Source organism: Oncorhynchus gorbuscha, linkage group LG11 (genome assembly GCF_021184085.1).
Source record: "Oncorhynchus gorbuscha isolate QuinsamMale2020 ecotype Even-year linkage group LG11, OgorEven_v1.0, whole genome shotgun sequence".
NCBI classification, from domain to species: domain Eukaryota; kingdom Metazoa; phylum Chordata; class Actinopteri; order Salmoniformes; family Salmonidae; genus Oncorhynchus; species Oncorhynchus gorbuscha.
The window spans coordinates 72,241,182-72,265,987 of NC_060183.1; the positions used below are offsets into that span (position 1 = coordinate 72,241,182).

The 24,806-nt window shown below is 41.4% G+C and overlaps 1 protein-coding gene across 6 annotated transcripts; it reads right to left on the minus strand.

Moving 5' to 3' along the window:
- Positions 1 to 811: 811 nt before the first annotated feature.
- LOC123989392 lies at positions 812 to 24,395 on the minus strand. 6 transcript variants are annotated; one of them, XM_046290372.1, is made up of 20 exons: positions 24,194 to 24,395; positions 21,321 to 21,363; positions 19,942 to 20,363; positions 18,123 to 19,788; positions 17,625 to 17,903; positions 17,079 to 17,513; positions 16,490 to 16,939; positions 15,793 to 16,398; positions 15,084 to 15,686; positions 14,699 to 14,956; positions 13,568 to 13,867; positions 12,546 to 12,815; positions 12,365 to 12,448; positions 9,434 to 9,578; positions 9,186 to 9,247; positions 8,178 to 8,389; positions 7,840 to 8,090; positions 2,391 to 2,510; positions 2,101 to 2,257; positions 812 to 1,908 (listed from the first exon to the last, which is right to left on the minus strand). In XM_046290372.1, exons 3-20 carry the CDS (start codon positions 20,309 to 20,311, stop codon positions 1,613 to 1,615), a joined length of 6,564 nt encoding a protein of 2,187 aa, XP_046146328.1. In that variant the 5' UTR covers positions 20,312 to 20,363; positions 21,321 to 21,363; positions 24,194 to 24,395; the 3' UTR covers positions 812 to 1,612. The 6 variants fall into 6 exon arrangements, with proteins under 6 accessions (XP_046146328.1, XP_046146331.1, XP_046146327.1 ...); XM_046290375.1 differs by lacking the exon at positions 21,321 to 21,363 and having other exon boundaries at positions 15,084 to 15,329; positions 15,432 to 15,686; positions 24,128 to 24,395; XM_046290371.1 differs by having other exon boundaries at positions 24,128 to 24,395.
- Between the last annotated feature and the right edge of the window lie 411 nt (positions 24,396 to 24,806).

Genomic DNA, 24,806 nt, shown 5'->3' on the forward strand with positions numbered 1-24,806 from the left:
CATTGAGTGATGATGAGAGAGGTATATGATGAGAGATCTCTAGAGACATCAATTAAACCAGGTGAGGTCACCGCATGTGTGGGAGGTGGGACAAGAGGGTTAGCTGAGGCATATTAAGCAGGGCTGGAGGCTCTACAGTGAAATAAGACAATAATCACTAACCAAAACAGAAATGGACAAGACATATTGACATTAGGGAGAGGCATGCGTAGCCGAGTGATCATAGGGTCCAATGAGTAGCTGGATGGGCTGGAGCCATGGCGATTCAGACAGCTACCAGGCCGGGGCTAGCAGAAGGGCTTTAGAGGGATGTCACGATGGACGAAGTCTGTTGTAGCCCCCTTGTGCGGATTACGTCGGCAAATCAGTCGTGATGGATCAGCAGGGGTCTGTGTAGTAAAAGTGTCCAGGCCAATTGGCAAAATCGATATAGTAGCCCAAGAAAGTGACTGATGGACCACCTCAGCTAACAGTCCAGTATGCTCTAGACGGCTAGCAGATGGGCATTCAGGGACACCCCTTGGGCGGTTTACGTCGGTAGTCCAGTCGTGATGGATCGGTGGGGTTCCATATCGGCAAGAAAAGGGGTCCAGGCAAAATATGTATTGTAGCCCAAGGAGTGGCTGATGGACCTCTTCAGCTTGCCGGGAGATAGGCCTAGCATAGGCTAGCTCCAGGCTAGTTGGTGCTTGCTTCGGGACAGGGACGTTAGCCAGGAGAAGCTCATCAGGATTGCAGCTAGCTAGCTGCTATTGGGCTAGTGCAGTCTGTTGACTGCTGTTTATTGTATAAGAAGAGTTCAATAATGCAATTTACAATCTAAATAATGTATTTAATCAACAAAATATTAGGTTTAGGCCTACCAATATTATAGGTTATTGCTCAGTGTGTACCCTAATCTTTATTGCATAGAAAAGCACATTTAATAAAAACATTAAAAAACAAGCACAACAGTGTAGGCGATTGGTTAATATCAAGAATTGGTTACTATGTGATGCAAACTGTGACTATTAAGAGGGAATAACAGCAAGTACACTAATGATGAGGGTTTTGGCATTTTTGTCTTTCCTGATGAAATGAGGATAGCAATAATCATACATACTAGTTTTAGGATTTGCGGCAACGATTTGTACCGTTATGACAGTGAAAGGGTAGAACAATAATTGGCCATGGATTAGATTCATGGTTTTATCCAAATGTGTGGATGAGACAACAACAAGATTTAAACAGGTAGAAAAAGTAATTGGTCATACTTTACATATTATTCTGGTGGTTGAAAAAAAAGTTAACAAATATAAATATACAATGAACTACAAGGTTGTCGTTGGTCATACTGTACATATTTCAGTGAATAAAAAAAAGTTTTAAAATCTAGAAATATACATAAAATCTCAAAATATATTGTTCAACTGAACTTGATTTTTCCCCCAAAAAGTTTACAAAATTAAAGACAACTGCAATACAATATATTTGTTCTCTAAATGCTCTGTTCATTATATCAATTTCAATGAATTTGATTTTCCCTGAGTTTTGGACCTTGTAAAAGCATACTCCCATAGTTTTTTGCAGGTAGCCACCACACTTGCATCATCTCCCACCCTTTGCCAAAATGCTACAAGAATGGCTGCAGCAAGGAGGTCACTCGAACGTCATTGCGTGGCAGTCTCTCCATGAACTCTTTGGTGGCCTTGATGGAGTCATGCATCCCCCAGGTCTCCACCATCAGCTCTGCAAGCTCTTCAGGGCTTTTTCGTCCCTCCAGAGCACTCTTGGGGATTGGCTTTTGTTCCTTATTCCTCATCATTGACTTAAGCTTCTTAATTTCGTCCTTTGACAGTTCTCTCAGTATGTCACACAGGTTCTTTATCCACTGCTGCTCATTGAATCTTTTTATCTTAGCAGCATTATCTGATGAAAGTAGGGGAGGAGACATGGTGAGACCTGTGTGGCCAGGAATTTATTTAATGCAGCAGACAGATGAGATAACCATGTTATCAGATTGAATGTAATGTAGGATAATAGTACAGGTTTAAAATTAAATCTGTGTGTATGATAAAGCAAATATCCTGTCTGACTGGTTGGTAAGAAGGAAACGATTACCCCGTGGTGTGTTGAGAATCACTCGGCGACACCAGCGTTTCCTCGTCTTTAGCTTTGTCTCCAGAATTTTCATTTTGAGTTCTGTGATACTACGGTTCAAGAAGACCTCAAAGGTGGCGTGTTGGTATGTGCAATGTGCAATGTGCAAAGTGTACTTCTGAAAGAGTAAGTGATGGAACATGTGAGGGAAAAGGAGAGATCGAGAGATGGACAAATGGTTAGTCCTAATGGAAGGCAGAATAACATGTGACATTATGAGCAAGATGTCTCTGGTTTTCTGTTCCACTTACTTTGGGTTGAACAAGAAAGCCTTGTTTGAGGTCAGAAGTCACACTATATTTGGCTGTGGGTGTCAGCATACAGGATGAGCTGGTCTTAATGAATGTGAACTCTTTGTGCTGATTTTCCACCTGTGAGAAAAATATTTTGACTCCGACAGATAAAATAGGGTTTAGAAATGCTGAATCCCAAACCAGGCCTTTCATCTTCCCCCTCGCCCCTCGATTTGCACGTTCACATGCGCCTCCATCATATGCACAAGTGTCCAAATGCTGAAGGAGTGAACATTAGAGAGGGTGGGAGGGGCTAATTAGACCCATAATTGGATCCTCTTGCCACTCTGGAAGTCACCCTCTTAGTTCTGTCAGCTACACGTGAAAATGGAGGGAACTCCGAGTGAGTTGGTAGGGGCAAGGGGCAAGGGGCTGGTTTGGAATTCACAAGGCTTAGTTATTTTATTTTTTCTCCCTCATGTTACAATTTAAACAGACTCAGCGATATGATGTTGCAACGAGCATAAGGATGAACTGCAGATTCTGCAGATGAGGTTGATCCAATACGTTGAAGTAGCAAAAAATATCCCATGTGCATTTCACACTGCTGCAACATGATGGTCGTGTTTCCCTGCTCAGATGTTACATGCATCAACCAATGGTTGTGTTCCATGTCGCCGACCGTGCCATTGGGCACCAGATTGCTATAACATGATGTGGTTAGCTGATACGTAAAATACCTATCCAGGCGTAAGATCTGGCATGCATCAGCAACGCATGGGCAGAGGAAGACGCCCGATATCTGCAGGACCAGAACAGCAGAGAAGTGTAGCCTCGCGATTCACATTCTTAGTTGTTGCGGAAATCAGCCCGATATTGCAGTATACTTTGTGCATCACTGACTCGTAACTTTAAGTCGAGTTACACATTAATATAAATTGTAAGGATCTGGGCCCGGTTTCCCTGTAGTGAAGGACCTTAAGCTCACAAGTATTTTAACGTTCCTGTAACGGCTGGAGATGTCGAGTTTCCCAAAACACCACGTAGAGAGAATGGTCACTAAGTGCGTCGTTTGAGCATTTGTCGATACTGATAGGATCGAAAGAAAGGGAGCGCTACTCTCGGATCAGCTTTCTCCATTCAAATCTTACCTTCAATGTATAATTATTCCACAATACTGATGACGGCTCAGCTCCTAGATAGAATCAAATGATGATTTGAAAAAAGTCGCAAGCTGCACTGCACACACTTCATCAGTCTCTCGTTCACAATTTGACAAGCACTTGACAAGCATCAGTCCCTCAAATTTCCCGCCGGCATCTGCCTTGTGTGGCCATAATGCCCACTAAAAATCCATGCCTTTTGCGGCCAAAGTGGCCGTTTGGCACTCAGGTTGAATCTAATAAGTTAAAAGCTAATTATAATTCCAGGGAAAGCTGTGCACTCACATGGCTCTCTCAGATGTAGCAAATGCCAGTCACATGATCAGGTCGTTCTCACAGGCATTTTAGCTAAGAAGTAAGCTACAAGTGAATGAAGACAGACACATCGGGAATGCAACTCTTATGGAATTCCGAGGGGCATATTGAAGATGTTAGAACTGTCCACATTTAGCCTACTTTTCATCAGCCAACAAGATGAGTAGGCCTAACGAACAGCCAAAACACTAGCCTACTATCCCCAATTTTTGACCTTTATTTAACTAGGCAAGTCAGTTAAGAACAAATTCTTATTTTCAATGACGGCCTAGGAACAGTGGGTTAACTGCCTGTTCAGGGGCAGAACGACAGATTTGTACCTTGTCAGCTCGGGGATATGAACTTGCAACCCTCCGGTTACTAGTCCAACATGTTAACCACTAGGCTACCCTGCCGCCCCAATAGGGAAAACGTTTATCTATTCGATTTGTCAACTTGTCCTTCTGCACAATAAATAAATATTCCAAACATACTCTGGGACATTTGTAGGAGGCAATAGATCCCAAATTAATACAACCACTTGCATCATTTTTTTAAAGCAGTAAGGATGATAGTTTAACATTTGAAGCTAAACTATTAGTTTATTTTTTCACATTATAAGCGCAACAATGCGCACACAACAGTAAGTGCAAATATTCCAAAAGGCAATCAATTAGAAACTCATGCACTCATGAAACTCATGCACAGCCTATGTATGTATGACAGTTAAGCTCTACACCGCTTATAAAGCGGATTAATGTGCTTAATTTTAAGAAGTTATTAGACCACTTATTTAGCTGTGATACAAACCTTATTAAAGCATATAGGTCTATGGGCTAGGATACATGAGGTGTGCGACCATGGTTTGAAAAAGGTCGCAAAAAAAAGGTAAGCACAGTTTCTTATAATAAATTATTCACAAGTGATAGGCTAATATTGTCACCCGTCAGACTATTCTTAATTTAATGTTGTCTTTACATATGCTAAATATGTGTGAAATTAGTTTTGATATAGAATGGACCATTATCATGCACCTGTCTTGGAACAGGGGAAAAACAGAAGAAAAAAAGACACGTCATCTATGCACCTAAATAGCAAATGGAGGATGCTTTTCCCGTGGTTCATTTTCATGCCAGCCAGGTAGGCTATACTCCTGTTGTAAAGTGAAGCATTGTGCTTAATATTAGGAAAGTTGATGAATAAATAAATATTGTAGGCCTAGCCTATAGAAAGCTGATGGGATACTCCTCTTTTTAAGAGGCAATCAAAACTCTGTTTTCTCATGCAATTGCATAGCCCATAGAAATGTTGCGCAACATGGGGTAGGTAGGGTAGCATCTAAAGATGCACTTAGCTGTTCTACCAGTGGTCTGTAAATAACAAGTGTTTTCAAGTGCAACTTTAGTAACGATGGTTTCGGGAAACAGCTCAGAGATATAACGATGCTCCTACAAAGGTTCCCTTTAGCCGTAAAGGGAAACTTCATCTCCAGCACCACCCCAACATACAGTGGCAAGAAAAAGTATGTGAACTCTTTGGAATTACCTGGATTTCTGCATAAATTGGTCATCAAATCTTTATCTAAGTCACAACAATAGACAAACATAGTGTGTTTAAACTAATAATGCAAATTATTGTATTTTTCCTTATCTAATTTGAATACTTAAGTTAAACATTCACAGTGTAGGTTTGAAAAAGTATATGAACCCCTAGGCTAATGACTTCTCCAAAAGCTAATTGGAGTCAGGAGTCAGCTAACCTGGAGTCCAATCAATGAGGCAAGATTGGAGATGTTGGTTAGAGCTGCCTTGCCCTATAAAAACACTCACACAATTTGATTTTGCTATTCACAAGAAGCATTGCCTGATGTGAACCATGCCTCGAACAAAGATTAAGAATAGTTGACTTTCATCAAGCTGGAAAGGGTTACAAAAGTATCTCTAAAAGCCTTGATGTTCATCAGTCCACGGTAAGACAAATTGTCTATAAATGAGAAAGTTCAGTACTGTTGCTACTCTCCCTAGGAGTGGCCGTCCTGCAAAGATGACTGCAAGAGCACAGCGCAGAATGCTCAATGAGGTTAAGAAGAATCCTAGTGTCAGCTAAAGACTTACATAAATCTCTGGAGGATGCTAACATCTCTGTTGACGAGTCTACGATACGTAAAAGACTAACAAGGATAGTGTTCATGGGAGGACACCACAGAAGAAGCCACTGCTGTCCAAAAAAAACATTGCTGCACGTCTGAAGTTTGCAAAAGTGCTCCACCACGCTACTGGCAAAATATTCTGTGGACAGAAGAAACTACAGTCAAATTGTTTGGAAGGAACACACAACACTATGTGTGGAGAAAAAGGCACAGCACACCATCAAAACCTCATCCCAACTGTAAACTATGGTGGCAGGAGCGTCATGGTTTGAGGCTGCTTTGCTGCCTCTGGGCATGGACAGCTTACTATCATCGACGGAAAAATGAATTCCCAAGTTTATCAAGACATTTTGCAGGAGAATGTTAGGCTATCTGTCTGCCAATTGAAGCTCAACAGAAGTTGGGTGATGCACAATGACCCAAAACAGAACAGAAGAACAGAAGAAAATATGCCTTCTGGAGTGGCCCAGTCAGAGTCCTGACCTCAACCCGAATGAGATGATGTGGCTTGACCTCAAGAGAACAGTTCACACCAGACATCCCAAGAATATTGCTGAACTGAAACAGTTTTGTCAAGAGGAATGGTCCAAAATTCCTCCTGACTGTTGTGCAGGTCTGATCCACAACTACAGAAAACATTTGGTTGAGGTTATTGCTGCAAAAGGAGGGTCAAACAGTTATTAAATCCAAGAGTTCACATACTTTCCCCACCCTGCACTGTGAATGTTTACACAGTGCGTTCAATAAATAAATGACATTTTATGACCAATTTATGCAGAAATCCAGGTATTTTCAAAGGGTTCACATACTCTTTCTTGCCACTGTATGTGAAAAATGCACGTTTTTGTTTTGTAGTAAAAAAGCTTGTGGAAGATAAGTGTTTCCAATGACCAAAAATGTTTTGTCACGTGCCAAATACAACAGGTGTACAACCTTACCATGAAAAGCTTATGAAGTAAATATTTGCAGTAAATATGTATAATAATCGTCAGTGTGCATCGTGTGATGTTGACAGTTTGTACCCAGATGGATTAAAATTGTAACCGTTAGCTGCATTGACTTCAACTAAACACTTCATGTAGTTGTTGATCAGTCTCTCACATCTCTGAGGAGGAATTCTGGCCCACTCTTCCATGCACAACTTCTATAACTCTACCACATTTGTGGGTTTTCAAGCATGAACCGCTTGTTTCAAGTCCTGCCTCAACATCTCCATTGGGATTAGGTCTGGAATTTGACTAGGTCATTTCAAGCCCTCAAATATGTTGCTTTTTAGCCATTTTCATGTCGACTTGATTGTGTGTTTTGGATCATTTTCTTGCTGCATGTCCCAGCTTCAGCTCAGACGGATGGCCTGGAGCCCACTTTTCTGGACGACATCCCATTATGCCTGGAGAACACCAAACACTGCATTCCACAGTCAGAACCTCATGTCAAAGGTCAAGCATGGTGGTGCTGGTAGTGTGATGGTTTGGGGATGTTTTGCTGCCTGGGAATCTGGGCAACTTGCCTTGATAGAAGGAACCATTAATTCTACTCTGTATCAGAGAATACGGATGGCCTCCATCTCTAAACCTCCCTCCCTCTCCAAGTGAGTAGGCATTTCCTACTAATTGATTGATGTCGTCATTGGAAGCACAATCTTTCTCTCTTTTTTTAATACAAAACACTCCATTTTCACACAGTATGTTGATGTTGGGATGGTGCTGGAGATGATGAATATGAAGTATATATATTTTTAAATTTATTTCCCTTTATTTAGATCATTTTGGGAAACCAGGCCCAGGTAACTAACCAGTTATTCATAAGTTGACAAAATATTTGAAAAGGGAGAAGTTCATTTTCAGGGACTTGGACGTACCTGGTCTGGCGGCATGTCTCTGGGCAGCAGGAACACCCAGAGCCGTTGCTCTTCTGGAGTTGCTTCAGGCTCAAGGAACAGTAGCACCTGTCCTTGGATACGGTTGCTGTTGGATTGTTTTTTACGAGCCTTTCCATAATTTGAAAGCCCACTAATGCTTACAATCACGTGTGAGTGTGTCACCTTGGGTATTAAGAACTCCCTGTTCTTTCTGCATATGTGGGCCACAAGAAGGTTCTCAGCTGCAGACACTGGGAGAGATGAAATGCATGAAACCAATTTTTCATAATGTGTGGTGTTTCAATGCAGATTGGTGAAGACAACAACAATTCACTCACCCTTAACCTCGCAGTGAGGTAGATGTAGTTGGTACATATGTCCCTCTGGACTCCTGAGTTGAAACAGGGGGCCTGCAGGCTCATAGCTGGTGTTTGCAAGGATATCCCTGTCCCAGTGGACCACACTGTACTCCACAATTCCTGCCCCCCTCATCCCAAAAACCAGCCCTGTAGCTCTGCACTGAAACCTGCCACGAGACCCACACTGGAACCTGGGGAGCACCATGATGTATTTTATTCTTATCTAACTAGACAAGTCAGTTAAGAACAAATTCTTATTTACAATGACAGCCTAGGAACAGTGGATCAACTACCTTGTTCAGGGGCAGAATGACAGATTGTTTTACATTGTCAGCTCGGGGATTCGATCTTGCAACCTTTACTGGCCCAACGCTCTAACCGCTAGGATACCTGCCACCCCCATGAAATGGAGGGAGAATAAAATAAATGTGGGGCAAGTCTAAGAGTAACCAATGAGGGACGTGCCTTAAGATGGCAGCCTCCATACACTTAATTACCACAAATGCCTCGTTTGCTAAGTTTTCTGTATTGAAGCTTGCTCTCATTACTCTTTTTTTGTATCTGCATTGGCAGAGTATACATAAATCCAATTCTAGCTCCCAGACCACGGCCATTGATTGGTAAACAGGGGTAAAACATAGGCTGGTATTCAAGCAATTGCAAAGAGTGGGTTTCCAGATAATGCTTTCAGAAGTGTGTTTGATTTGCACTGCAGCAAGTCCTGGATGCATGGGAGTTAACACTTGATTTAGGAACTGCCAGTCTTGTGGCATGATTCATTCAGTTTTGACTGCAAACATGACTAAGAAGTCCTCCAGCATACAACCAGACAGCCAATTTAAAATGCACTAACTCACTACCTCCAATAAATTTGATCCCGAACATAGGCTTGCTTCAGCAATGTTTGGGCTGTGATTGGAAATAAAACATGAATACGCAAAGCCTAAAAACATAGCTGTAATAGGTCATTAAACCCAAAGTAGTTACCTGTAGGTAATCTTGTCTGTTATTGTTTTGTCAGGATCAAATTCTTCAAAGAGGGGTTTTTTCTACACAAGTGGAAGACAACAGTGAGGTTAGCATATCCAAAACACATTATGTCTAAGTGAAAAATCCATTGAAAAAAGTTATTTATATGGCAATCACATCACGGGCAATAATTGAGAAACATGTCATATGGACTATTTTACACCAAAATAATTTTGTGAAAACACAGCTTGTGCTGTTGAAAATACTTTAGAGGTCTCATTTGTCACAGCGGTAGATCCCAGGGAAGTAACGCGCTGATCGTGCCACCCAGGCTCCACTTGAGCTGGCCACAGTTTGTAGCGGTTGTCCGCCAATAAGATGTCAAACTCAGTAATCATGTTGCTGGAGAGCCTGTGGAGAGGAATGATTCTACATTGTGACTGTTGTGGAGGCAGGCAGAGCCATAGATTTAGAGAATTCAACCAACTTTTAGAATGGATGCAATGTTAGCGCCTTTATTGTCAAACGTTTGATGATGTTACAATATGAGAGTGTCTCTGACCATTCCCTATGAAAAGGCCCGCTGCAAACAGAAAAACAGAGTTGAAAATAACTTTTTTATTCACTCGCATTTGTGAATGTGGATCCATTCTGAATTGGCTCTAAATCAATTTATTACTGTTTTTAACAACATTTCAGATAAGCATGCCCGTTTTAAAAAACGGAGAGTTCAAAATAGACCGAGCCTTTGGTTCACACCTGAATTATCTGAATTCATACGCAATAGAGATGCTATTATTATATTAATACTCTAGCTGACTGTACATGTACTGGAAATCCATATAAATTCTAGAAAACTGAAATAATTAAAGTGTGGTACTTCTACTCTTCCCTTACAAATGAATGTAGAGTCTGGCCCTATTACTGATAACTGGTAGCGTTAATGAATTTAAATCAACATTTTATTTCTGCAGGCTCTGACAGAATTCAAAAACCTACTCAGTATGACAATGTACTGGATGTTGATGGGGGAATTTTACTGAATCATTTTGAAAATGTCGGTCAGGGTTTTTCCTTTCAGCAATTCAGACAATGAAGTCCTTGATGGGTTGTTGGCATTCGACATGAAATAAATCTACAGGGGCCGACCATTTGGCTAAAGGGTCTGCTCAAGTGTACAGCGTCCCTCATTGTGGGCTCAATAACCCACATCTTTAATTTAACATTAATCAGGAAATATTCCTCAAGTGTGGAAATCAACTTATGTGCTGCCACTGCATAAGGGCTTGTTGTGATCTTGACAACTATCGTCCCATATCAAGGTTTTCATATCAAGGTTGCAACTTCGTTCTTTTTTTGAATGTACATCAATCAGGATTTAGATCAGGGCACAGTACTATTACTGTAACCACATCCGTTGTAAATGATACTGTCAATGCTTTGGATGCTAAAATGAATTGTGCTGTCCTACTTACAGATTTGTCAAAAGTCTGATACAGTCGATCATTCTATCTTATTGAGTAAGTTGTCTGTGTTATACCTTGGCACTGAGGCCCGTTTGTGATTTAAATTATCTTAATGACAGCCTCCCTCGCTATTATGATAGACTGGGTTAAATCCACATTTCTTGAAGTGCTTAAAGGGGTACCCCAGTGTTTGACTTTGGGGTCATTGTTGTTCACATTGTGTATAAATGACATTGGAAATACTGTTAACACCTGTAACATTCACCTCTACGCAGATGACAGTTATTTATCCCTGTGCCTCTTTAGTGCAGCAGGCCATTCGTGACATTCAGTATGATTGACTCATTCCAAAAATCACTTACTGATCTTACATTTGTGTTAAATGCAAATTAAACCAAGTTTATGCTGTTCTCTAGGTCTCCTAATGTTGACCTTAAGGACTTGCATATTTGCACTCCAATTGGAGCAAGGTTCTCACTATAAGTACTTGGGTATCTGGATTGATGACAAGTATTGAAACACGCATTGAAAACTTGACAAAGGAGCGGAGATCGGCGATTGTTTTTTTATATAGAAATAAATCCTGCTTCAATTCTGAAAATAGAAGGAAGATTGTTCAAACAACGCTTCTCCCTGTAATAGACTATGATGACATTTATATGCACGCGCCAGCCTGTTTTGAAACCATTGGACTCAGTATTCCATTCAGCAATACGTTTTATCACTGGGGATGGTTTTAGGACTAGTCGTTGTATTCTTTACAAACATGTGGGATGGACCTCTGTAAGAAGAGAGCTGCACTCTTATTTACTTACATAGCAATCTTGCAGAAACTTCCTCTGTACATTACTTCATTGAGACATATAAATTAGCAAACTCGGTCTCAGGGATGGATAACTCTGGAAATCCTTTGGTCTCCACAGAATTGGGAAAATCAGCTTTTAGTTATTTTGCCCCTTTGATTGGAGACTTATGTTACAGAATATGATTGCTTTTCTTAAATATGTTTAATCTTGTGTATTATGTGTTTTATTATAGTGTGTTTTATTTGTAATGAGTATGTAGGGCTGTTGTGTTTTATTTATAAACGTATACAGGACTCTTGTAAAATAGTTCTCAATGTGACTCCCTATTTACATAAAGGTTAATAAATAAGTCTACTATGTTGTAGTGTCAACAAATTGCATATTTCCTTTCTCTGGACATTTTCAGAGGTTTATATAATAATAATATAATAATATATGCCATTTAGCAGACGCTTTTATCCAAAGCGACTTACAGTCATGTGTGCATACATTCTACGTATGGGTGGTCCCGGGGATCGAACCCACTACCCTGGCGTTACAAGCGCCATGCTCTACCAACTGAGCTACAGAAGGACCAAAAGCTATCCAAAACAAACAGCCCAACCTGAAAGTGTCAATTATCACTTATAGCATCAGCTATGGAGGAGTGTCGGGCCACTCTGGGAATGTTCTGACAGAAACATCAACATCCCAAAAAATAATTAAGATGCACTTCGGTACTGAACCGTTGTCTATGACTCTGCCTTCCTCCCGAGCCATTCAGAGAGTTTGGTTGTTGTGGTTTCTATGCTTCCTAGCTATAATGCTAAGTTAGCTAGCTAGCTAACAGTTACGTTAGCAGGCTAGCTATCCAACTTTTTAATAGTTGCTAACTATCTAGCTAACGCTGCTATGTTAGAACAACAAGCAAGAATGTTTTACTCACCATACAGTTTCTGTGAAGCTATTGCCGATCATGTATAGGTTAAGTTTCACAGCACCTTTGTCGGTGATTTCATTATTGCAAAGACTGAAAGAGAGAACATTATGTAGTTTTACGGTCTTAAAAGTGCAATATGCAATTGTTATTGCTGTTCAATGGACATTCCACTTGATATTGTCCTTACTTCAGGACTTGAACTTTGTGCAGATGTGGGAGCAGCACGTCCAGTTGTGTGTCAGTGAGGTGGCAGTCACTGAGGTCCAGCTCGGAAAGCCCTTCCGAGTGTTCTAGAACCAAGGCAAGTGTTGAACAGGCCCTCGAGTTTAAAGGGCTATGACTGAGGTCCACCTTCTTTTCTAGGGCTCTGGAGAGTAATGAAGCAAGCCTCACTGACCTGTCGCAATCCTCCACAAATATCAAGTGCAGGATTTGCAGCAGAAGAGGTTTTCCAAAGCTATTGTGTAACAAAGTTGTTGGGGAATAATCAGAATTGGTTGGTAACATAGGTAAGATGTTTTATATTCATCATATGTTTGTAAGTTACTTCTCATCAGAATGTTATTTTTGTATAATACTGTGGCGGGGTTGCAGTATCTGTTCTATGTCAAGAATAAGTTGCTTGGGCCGGAGAGAGGGGAGAGGTCAAGCGTGTATCTCTTGGCTCCACAATGTCTGTGTGCCTGTCAGTGTGTCTCTGATCTTGTCAAGATAGGATGGATTTGATATATGCCTGTTGATATGGAGGATTTGTTTATGGTTCTGAGTTTGAGAAGAGAGCATAGTTTAGGAGACAAAGCTGAATGATAATTTATGCCTATGCTGTCTGGCTGTGTGTGTCTTTGCTATAAAGGATCTCAGGAACAATGTGTGAGGGACTCTCAGAGAATTCATTGAAAGACACTGAATTGATCTGAGAGTCACAGGGTTGTGATAGAGCTCATATAATTAAAGATGGACTTCGTGATAACTAACTCTGACTTGTGTGTGGTTTGCTCTCATGATTTGGTAAATAGAGGAAATTTCCACGACAATGTCAAACAATGTCATTAGCCTACTGGATGTTCAAATGTAAAATTCACAAGATCACAGAATGGTTGTGTGCAATTGCCATTTACTGCAGGAGTAAACGTTGGATTCAGGAGAGGACATTATAAGTAGTCAGACAAATGTTAAAACAAGGAATCTTTCTTAAGACAGGCATCTCACCTCATATGAATCCTGTGCAAAACATGAAACAGCTCCTCTATTCCTTCATCCTCAACATGGCAGTCGTGTAGGATCAGCTCTGTGTCACCATCAGCTTCCTGGATGGCCGCGGAGATTACCCTACAGTCTCCAAAACTGAGGCTCAAAACAGTCTTCTCCTGCCCAAACAGGTCCATGGCAAAGGAGCAGGAGAGGTCCAGTTTGTGATGCAGCAGTGTCAGGAGTGCAGGTGCCACTCCTCTCCTCCTTCTCAATCCTGCACAGGTATGGAGCAGCTCCAGCAATAGTTTCCTTTCGACCCTGCAAGGTAAGCAGAAATTGGTAGACAAGTACATTGGAATAGTATTCTACTACAGCTTGGTCTCTCCGACTACACAAAGGATAATACAATTGTTTGGTGGGGGTTACAGCCAATACCTATGATACCTGGTCGCCAGTCAGAGGCCGAGTAGACAGAACACCTGCTCAACCGCAGCATCTGATGAAGCAAAAACACGACGGAGCAAAAAGACGACAGGACAGAGTTGCAAATGGTCTGGTTACTTCAGACAGAAACGAAAGTTGTATGTTCGAATTGCGTTGGGGACAACTTCAGCATCTTAGCTAATTAGGAACTTTAGCTAACCACAACCATCGCGTTTTACAAGCATGTTAGCTAACCCTAACCATGTTAAGCTAACCTGCTAGCAGGGCTTCCCGGGTGGCGCAGTGCTCTAAGGCACTGCAGTGCCAGCTGTGCCACCAGAGACTCTGGGTTCGAGCCCAGGCTCCGTTGCAGCCGGCCGCGACCGGGAGGTCCATGGGGCGACGCACAATTGGCCCAGCGCCTTCCGGGTTAGGGAGGGCATGGCCGGCAGGGATTTGTCTCATCGCGCTGATAGTGATGTTAAGCTAACCTGCTAGCTAAAATTAGCATCAAATGCCGCCAAGACGTATGAATCTGTAAGACCGCTATACCAACGCCACAGGACCATTTGTAACATTTCATATAAATTAAAGGAACACAAAAAAACATAATATAATGCAAATGGGTGTGCGACCAGGTAGTCTGTTCACGTCGCTCATACCCAAAAACACAAACTTCAATCAAGTAAAAGTCACATTCAAGGAAAGGGACAATTGGACAGTGACCTGAGCTCAGAGACTCTGTGTAGAAGAGTCAGAATGCTCTCCATTTCCTCCTTTGGAAGGATGGTCAACAACAAGTTGAGTTTGACACCGTCACTGTAGTGCAGGGCAAAACGAAGCGCTTCACAGTCATCATGGTTCAAAACCAGGTTGTTCAAGTCGATCCAGTCATCTGATGACTTCACTAAACTGTTCACCAAGTGACCAGCACGTTGCTCATGTATTTCTCTCAGAGCTGTCCTCTCAAACTGGGAGCTTGTCCTGCAGACACAAAGGAATACGGTACCAAGTGATATAATTACTATAACAGGAAAACAACATTTTCATTGTTGGAATCATGCAACATATTCGATATGAACTAGAAATCAATATCTTGTGTCACCCAGACCTTTGAAAGTGAACATTCTTCAGCAAGGGGAGGAGATAAGGTATGTATTGGTCTCTGATTCTGCTCCTCCTGGGGTTGATGGTGATGGGTTGTGTGGTGGTCTTCAGCAGGTAGTGAAGCACATCCCAGTCCAGTGTACAGTTAGACAGATCACTACCCGACTTTTCCAGAAAGCATTGGGTCAGTTCCTCATCCTGAGCCTCATACACCACAACAGCCAGCTGCTGCCGAGTCTCCTTACTCAGTCTGTCATGGAAACATACACAAACCCATCTTTCAAAACAATAGCACACCTCACAAAACAAAAGTCCATATTTTTTCAAGTGTGAAGAAGATCTAGAAACTTGCCTGATAGTGAGTGGACCCTGATGACACAACAAGGTAGTGAGAAGGAAACCCTGGATTGGACAGTCTATCAGATTTAAGACCCTTACAGTCCAAACTCTAAGGAGTAAAGCTAAACCACTGAGCACTCTACACTGCACCCCTTCTTTTGGAATTGGCCTAGACAAGACAAGAGTCAGCTCCTCAACGACCATTGGTCTTCGGCATGTCATTGACCTTGCCAATCTGGCCAGCTTTGCTGTTGACATTTCGTTTACCCTGGAAGTCAATACAAAAAAAAGAGGACTTATTCTGCAATTCATGATCAAAATGCTTTTTTTTACCCCCACCATTCTACATTAAAATACCACTATCAAAATCATACTTAAGTTTGTGAAACTCTTTCACTTGCTTGAAGAGTAATGCAGCTCCTTGGAATGAGATACTATCTGGGATGAGACTGACGTTGAGTTTTTCTCCAGGGGCAGTTTGGCCTAGGACTGCACCTACTGCCTTGCAGGTTACAGTGGGCAACCACCCTGACAATGTGATGGTGTAGTCTAGGGCCTGGAGGAGTGAGGAGGCTAGCTGTGCATCCCATTCTGAGCCGACAGGGAGTGCACCCCACAGAGACAGCTGGAACTGGTCATGACAGCTTAGAAAGCCCTTTCTCTCCGAGAGGTCTATGGACCAAACTGCAGGGGCTGACCGATAAACAGGAAGTAATGCGTGACAAACTTTTCTGCCTGTTTGAGTCTCGTAGTCTTTCCCATGTGAGAACAGATCTAACAGAAACAAGCACCTTTCTGGAGAGTCGTCTGAATGAGCAAACCCAAGAACTGACAGCAGTTCCTCAACAGAGCTCTGTCCTGTCTCAGTGTTGTCCAGATCTCCATGATCAAGCAGGTGCAAAAGGAAGAATCTCTTTAGTTGCTCAGACGTCAGTGTAGGCATCTTCACCTCTGTATCACTCTCATCTTGAGGAATAATCCTGCCAGAAAACAATGTGTTAGGCCATAAAAGGGTGGAACAACTATTATCACCTACTGTATGTGTTTGAAAGGGACTGACCATTGACCTACCTCAGTTGTGAAATATATGGTAGGCACCGAAGAAAACTCTCTATTTTGCTTTTATCAGTTTCTAGCCAGCCCTTCAGTCTAACTGGTTTCTTCTGTGTTTGGAGTTTCAGCACCTCAATTAGGATGGAGGCCTTGTCTGTACCGAGGTCAAGGACCCAGGCTGCAGGCTGAGCTGACTGAAAGACTGTCAACAATGATGGGAGAATTTGGCCCTCCAATTCAAGTTCAAACGACTTTGCAGAGGAGTATAAATCTAGCAGAAAATCACTCTGTTCGTCTTTGTTATCACTCGCAAAAGGGAAGTTTGAGTAGCTGCATACCGTCGACAGCATCCTCAGTGTCTCATCTCCTGTCTCAAGCTGACGCTGCTTTGCAAAACAGAATAGTTTCAAAAGGCCTTCAATGGTTCCTTTAGTGTCATCATACTGGATCAGAATGCAGTCATTGAACCTGTTCATAGAGAACTTTTTTTAATGACCACACTCCATTAGGACCTTTATGCTAAAGCTATAGACAATGAAAAGTGTTAGCCTGTAAATCGCATAAACCAAATGGGTTTCAATCAGACAAATAACAAAACATAACTTGCCTTAGCTGTGAAATATAAGGCAAACAATGAATGAGGCTCATGTCACACTCATCATTTGACCACCACAGCTCCACTGGTTTCTTCACGTTTTGGAGTTTCATCACATCAAGGAGGACAGAGGCCTTCGTATCAGCAAAGTGTATGTACCAGACTGCAGGAAATGACTTGAAAACTGGCTGCAATGTTGGTAGAACTGCTACACCTTCATCATTCTCATATTTTCCTATATGTTGGTACAAACTCAAAATGAATTTGCTCTGTTCCTCTAAAGAATATGTGCTAGCCAGACAAAGCACTGCTTGCAGGTCCTCTACCCGGTTCAGTCCTGTCTCCATCTGGTACAGAGCCCCGTGCAGCAAGATATCCTGCTGGAATGACCTCACCTCCATTTTCCATGCCACTAATGATCGTCTCAGATCAACAGGTTCAACAAACCTAAAATAATGGTTTTATACAATGGTTATACAGTTATCATAATGATGTTTGAGCTCAGCTACATAATAAACAACCTACATAATGACCCTCCAATACATTTAATGTACCCACCTGATAGCCTCAACGTTTGGCAAATGGTCAAATATGCTCTTTCCCAAGGAATTAGCTGCATGCAGTGAGTTGTCAACCAAATGTAGACAGAGTTTGACCTTCTCTGGTCTCTTGTGCTTCAGGACCTCTCCCACTCTCTCCCACACCTTTTGGTCCTGTTTCTCCATGACCCTTAAGTGAATTTCATATTCACACAGTCTTAGCAAGCCTTCAGAGTCACTCGGGTTCCCTGAGTGAAGAGCAGCTTTCCACACCTGACATTGTGTAGTGGGATCCAATCTATTAACACAAGTTATGTTACTGTAATTATCTAAAGGCAAGATGATAGTGTTCAAACCATGTTATGTACCATGTCAATGTGATACTTTCAGAATCTGTTAAAGTATTGATAAAATATCTTACCAATTAGTGTGAATATACTGTCTAAACTCTTCCAGCCAGAGCTGAGAGCACTTCCAAAGCTACAAGCATAGTGGAAAAGATCACTGACAGACTCACCTGAGACATTGAAGATTTTTCAAAGAGCCCAGAATCAGCCTCAATCCTGGATCAGAGAAAGTGCAGTCAATCAGGTACAGACAGACATTCTTGTTTGTGGACTGGTTGATCACATATGACACAGCACAGCACTGTTGAGGATCGAGATATTGTCCACTGAGATCAAGCTCATACTCCAATTTTTGTAGAAGGAGTGAACAGGCTTCGGGTGACTGGTGCTCATACAAGCACTGGCAAACGAAGAGGAGATCAGCATCCAAGTCGGTATGGGACTCATCATGTCCCTGTAGTATTGCAGGCCCGAGGAAGGTGTCAATGACTTTCTCAAGGTATATGTCAGATATTTCCCTTATCTGGTCCTCTGGCACTACACAGTTAATCAATTCAGCAATGTCACTGGACAAGAGTCCACAGAGGAAGGACACAATGTACTTCAAGTACTTTCCTTCTTCTGTCTGACACTGTTGAAGGACGGAGGTGATGTTTCCAGGTGTCATCAACAGAAAAAGAGCAGCCCAAAACTCCTGCATCGTGTTGTGGAGAAAAGCAAACGAATGGCCAGTTGACGATTCCTTTGCTGAACTGGACGTCAAGAACGCATGTTGAACACTGTTGTCCTTGCAATCCATTTCTGTCAAGTTTACGGTTTTCGCAAGTAATGCTTGGAAAGAGTTTATAGCTAGAATCTTGATGTTCCCCATATTGTCATGAATGTACTTATCCAGATACTCAACATTTTGGTCACCATGTCTTTTCATGCAATGACGAAAGATCCGCACATACATTTCTGTTATGGTGCATGGGTGGTTTTTAGCCTCACAGGGACTAAATGAAATACAAGCAGTCACTATGAAAGCGTACATTGGGACATGGCATAGACTGAATAGTGCATCGTTGCTCGCAACACTACAAACATAGTCATCCTCAGTGCCTAACATCCACTTTAAGTAAGCATGGATGGACTCATTGTTGAATCCTTGGACCTCCACTCTGTAAGACGGCCAGTCAGATAAAAATTCGCAGTCTTCTGCCTCTGGTCTGCACGTGGTCAGAATCTTGGCATCACACAGAAGTTCTTTTGCCAAAATGTTATTTAGCACGGGGTTGCCAATCACATCCATGATCCCATCAAACACAAAGATAACATTTTCTGAATTATTTTGAATATCACACAGCACCACATCCTCTGTGCCTTCCTCTGGCTTAAGGTATCTTTCAAACAGCAGAGACCTCAAGGATGAGGGCTGTGAAGAGTGAGACATTGATCTCATCGAAGGCTCATCAAAGTAGAACATGTAACTCTCTTGAGGATTCTCATTCTCTGCCCAGATATTTAAAACTTGCTGGACAACAGTTGTCTTTCCAATGCCAGGTTTACCAACAAGTAGAATCTTTTTCTCACTGCTTTCCAGTAAGTGACCAGGGGACAGTTTTCCCTTGTCTCTTGGAATGTAAGTCTTAAGTTTCTTAGAGCGTGCTTTTTTGTACTTGCTTTTAGTTTTGGACAGCTCACTTGAGTCGGTGTCCAAAACGACAGGAATGTAAGTAAAGGGTTTGCATTTTGCCTTGTCTTTGAGGAAATGCATGTGCTGGTCCCATTTTGCGTGAAGAAACTCAACAGCTTTTGTTCGCAGCTGCCTTTTGTACCTCTCACAAGGCCCTGATTCTGGAGAGAAAACAGACAAGAATAATGAGAAAACACTAACATTTCCTTAAATTTTCCATACAATCACTACTAGATCATACCCCAAGACATGCTAACCTACCCTGTAATCTCAACTCTATTGTCGTATACTAGCAGCTGGATCACGTTACGTACCAGAGACGAGGCCACTCTGTAAATCTGGGTCATCTGTAAACGAAAAGCAGCTGATCCATTGATGTAAATCTGGGTGGCGAGGTTGATTCTGGGTAGGGTTTGTTTTTGGTAAGGTTTGGTTCCTTGTGTTGTACAATATTTTTAACAGTTCATAACTGGCATATTCCCCTTTCTTGATAATCATGTCCAGCATCTTTCTGGTTTTGACAGACCTCTTTTTATGGGATTTAATTTCTCTAACTTGTTTTTCGCTGAAGATGTTATTCTTTCGAAACTCATCAACGACCAAGGAGGGTTTCTGGAGGTGACCCTCAAGAAGAGCTCTGCCATTTTGGACATACTCAAAAGCAGACTGCTGTGTGCTTGCCATGTTGTGGGTTCCCTTACAGCTTCATATCTGTAAACTTTGTCTGCCTTCGTACCTGTAAAATACAGTGTCAGAAATAATATTATGAAGCTACATTAAAATTCCTCAAGCATACAAGTATGCCATACGCACGAGGAGACTGCCTGTTATGCAAATGCAGTAAGCCAAGGTAAGTTGCTAGTTTGCATTAAACTTATCTTATAAAAAACAATCAATCATAATCACTAGTTATAACTACACATGGTTGATGATATTACTAGTTTTTTTGTGTTCATTGCACGCAGAGTCAGGGTATATGCAACAGTTTGGGCCGCCTGGCTCATTGCGAACTAATTTGCCCGAATTGTACGTAATTATGACATAACATTGAAGGTTGTGCAATGTAACAAGAATATTTAGACTTAGGGATGCCACCCGTTAGATAAAATACAGAACGGTCCCGTATTTCACTGAAATAATAAAGTTTTGTTTTCAAAATGATAGTTCGACCATATTAATGACCAAAGGCTCGTATTTCTGTGTGTTTCTGTATGTTATAATTAAGTCTATGATTTGATAGAGCAGTCTGACTGAGTGATGGTAGGCAGCAGCAGGCTCGTAAGCATTCATTCTAACGGCACTTTTGTGCGTTTTGCCAGCAGCTCTTCGCATGCACAGCGCTGTTTATGACTTCAAGCCTATTAGCCTAATGGCTGGTGTAACCGATGTGAAATGGCTAGCTAGTTAGTGGGGTGCGCACTAATAGTGTTTCAAACGTCACTCGCTCTGAGACTTGGAGAGGTTGTTCCCCTTGCTCTGCTTGGGTAACGCTGCTTCGAGTGTGGCTGTTGTCAATGTGTTCCTGGTTCGAGCCAAGGTAGGGACGAGGAGAGGGACGGAAGCTATACTGTTACACTGGCAATACTATAGTGCCTATAAGAACATCCAGTAGTCAAATGTATATGAAATACAAATGGTATAGAGAGAAATAGTCCTATAAATACTATATTAACTACAACCTAAAACCTCTTACCTTGGAATATTGAAGTCTCAGCGGTCTTAGTGCCAGCATCTGTCTGTGGTGGAAAATAAACAGCCACGAAAAGTATAGCTGAGAACTCTCTAGGCAAGTAGTGTGGCCTGCAGTTTATTACAATATACTCTACTTCAGGCGAGCAAAATCTAGAGACTTCCTTAGATTTCGTGCACCAGCTGTTGTTTGTAAATATGTTCCGACTGCATGGTCGGAACTAGAAGCACAAACATTTCGCTACACTCGCATTAACATCTATTAACCATTGGTATGTGACCAATCAAATTTGATTTGCAGTTGTACATCACAAGCATTGTAACTGTGGCATCACCCGGGAGAGATCCTCATTTTGTTCCCGCTGCAGATTGGAGTTTGGTTTAGTAAGGGTCTCGGACTAAGGCGATTGGATGCACGTTTGTAAAGAATCCCCCCTCATGATTGGAGTGGAGACACTTCAGACTGGTCAGGCAAATTTGTTCTCCGCACTGATCAAAGTTTATTGACACTGCCACCAACCATTAACATTAGCATTTTCTAACCAAAACACAATTTAATTCAATGTCCCCCAGTTTGCATACTCTGAATTTCATGTCCAAATAATCTCTAAGCAACTTCAAACCAAGTCATCAAGTTTTGAGTATTGACCTTTAAAAGAATGCCTAGAAGGCCAGCATCCCGGAGTCGCCTCTTCACTTTTGACATTGAGACCGGAGTTTTGCCGGTACTATTTAATGAAGCTGCCAGTTGAGGACTTGTGAGGCGTCTGTTTCTCAAACTAGACACTAATGTACTTGTCCTCTTGCTCAGTACTTGTCCTCTTGCTCACTTTCTATTCTGGTTAGATCCAGTTTGCGTTGTTATGTGAAGGGAATAGTACAAAGCGTTGTATGAGATCTTCAGTTTCTTGGCAATTTCTCCCATGGAATAGCCTTCATTTCTCAGAACAAGAATAGTCTGACGAGTTTCAGAAGAAAGTTCTTTGTTTCTGTCCATTTTGAGCCTGTAATAATCGAACCCACAAATGCTGATGCTCCAGATACCCAACTAGTCTAAAGGCCAGTTTTATTGCTTTTTTTAAATCAGCCCAACATTTTTCAGCTGTGCTAACATAATTGCAAAAGGGTTTTCTAATGATCAATTAGCCTTTGAAAATGCTCAACTTGGATTAGTTAACACAACGTGCCATTGAAACACAGGAGCGATGGTTGCTGATAATGGGCCTCTGTACGCCTATGTAGATATCCATTTTTTTTCTGCCATTTCCAGCTACAATAGTAACATATATCACCATGACCTACTGCTGCTTATCAGGAATTGAACAGGCTGTGAGTGAACAAGTGGGTGAGTGAATGCCATAATATGACATTTGAAATATATCTATTCCTTTGAAACTCGTGGTTGTAATGTTTACTGTTAATTTTATATTGTTTATTTCAATTTTGTTTATTACATATTTCAGTTGCTTTAAATAAAGCCATTTGAATTGAATGGTGGAGAGGATGAGGGCCGGAGGGGTGTGTGTGCGTTGAGAGCACTGGTTGAACGAGTGCTACAGCAGAGGTAGCTGTGTCGCAGAGCAGCACGCACGTCGTGACAACTTTTTACCAGTTGTAGGTAGTCTATTTAGATTGGTCATAAAACATTAACGCGCTAGAATTGATAACGGTGACAAAGCATTGGAAAACGACTTTAGGCGCACTACAGCTCGTTAGATAAATTCTCTCTGAGGTGGTTTGAAGTGAACTGCATTCTAATTTCGACTTTTCTCATGGATAACAGTGTCAAGGAAAGGGTTTTACTTATACTCAGTTCTAGGGTCTAGAGCGCATCGCGAGTAGAAATTTGAAATTGAAGTTATGGAACTCCCTCGCGTGCTTGTGTTATGGGAAAAAGTCCACAATGAAAATTACATTAAATGTCGAGAATAATAGGCTACATTTGCATATATTGGCCATCAAGTAGGCTATTAATTTCTATGCCATGAAAGGCTACTGTAACCTACAATTTGATACAATAAATAAATTGAAATATCGATATAAATATCGATATCACTGGAGTCATTGCAAATCAATTTGTGCCACTTGTGTAGCCTACCTAGAGCTGGCAAATGGATTTAAAAGCCATAAAAGCCATATACCACACTTCCTCGGGCCTTTTACTTAATCATAGCTGTCAAAACAAGTCAAATCGAAATCCATTTATGGCAAATGATCTGGAATAATTATTTTGACATTAAACTGAATTTTGCTTCTTAGTCAACGTAATTAAAAATTACGTCGATATTACTTTTTAATTAACTCATAACTTTATGGGGGGGGGGGGTTATTGGATAAATGTTGCAACTCCTCTCTTGTGTCACAAAAACTTGAGATAGTTTTCAGCACTTGGCGGGTTTTCAGAGGCCCCTGGGTTAGAAACCATGCACACTTCCCCACAACTAACGTTGGGCGTGCAATGTTCTAACCGGTTTTCAGTTTCCCTTTTAGGTTGACTAACCGCCATGGTTTTTTCTCACTACTAAGGCATATCAACCATATTAGCTGTCGAGTGCAAACTCTTATGCACGCGATTTACCTCGATATGAAATCAATCCATTAGAGTGAAATGAGAGCCCCTAACAGTAACGTTGCTTGGCTACACGTCTTTCAAGTAAATCCCCCTTGCTCTCTTAGAATGAAACTACAAACCAAGTTCAACCATTTCACCTCCATCAGTTCACGGAATATAAAATAAAAGTGATGGCGTTGACATTACTGTAAATCGGCTGAAAACAACTTAGCTAGGTATCAATGATAGATCTTGCCTACCTTTTATGCTCAGGTGGTCCTGTCATCAGAATTCAATGTAAAGCTATTTTTGTGAGTGCCACTTACTTGAGGTATCATAGCCTCCGTATAGGTTATGTTACTGTAGCCCTAGCCTTCCCCCGAGCTGCCAACTCTCAAGCATTGGCCGGGAGACACACGTTTTATCTCACGCATTGAAAATTACTGCGTTAATTTGTCTAATTAGTTCATTATAATCCGCGTATTAACTTTTCAACTGTGCTCTAAATCGTTCTGAAATCGGAACATCTTCGCCTGCATTTAACATCAGGGCTCTGTCATTGGCCAGTCGTGCCACTCACGTATTTTAAAGAAACGCCCCTTAAGATTAGAGCGGCATTTTTTAAATGTTGTATTTTTTTTATTTAACAGTAACACGTAAAACATGAAAAACAGAGGAATTACACAAAGAAATATGGAAAACAAAAACATAAGAATAATACAAATCCACATTATATCAAATCAAATTTACTTGATTTATTTTGCTCCTTTGCTCCCCAGTATCTCTACTTGCACACTCATCTTCTGCACATGTATCACTCCAGTGTTTAATTGCTATATTGTAATTATTTAGCCACTATGGCCTATTCATTGCCTTATACCTCCCTTATCTTACCTCATTTGCACACACTGTATATAGACTTCTTCTACTGTATTATTG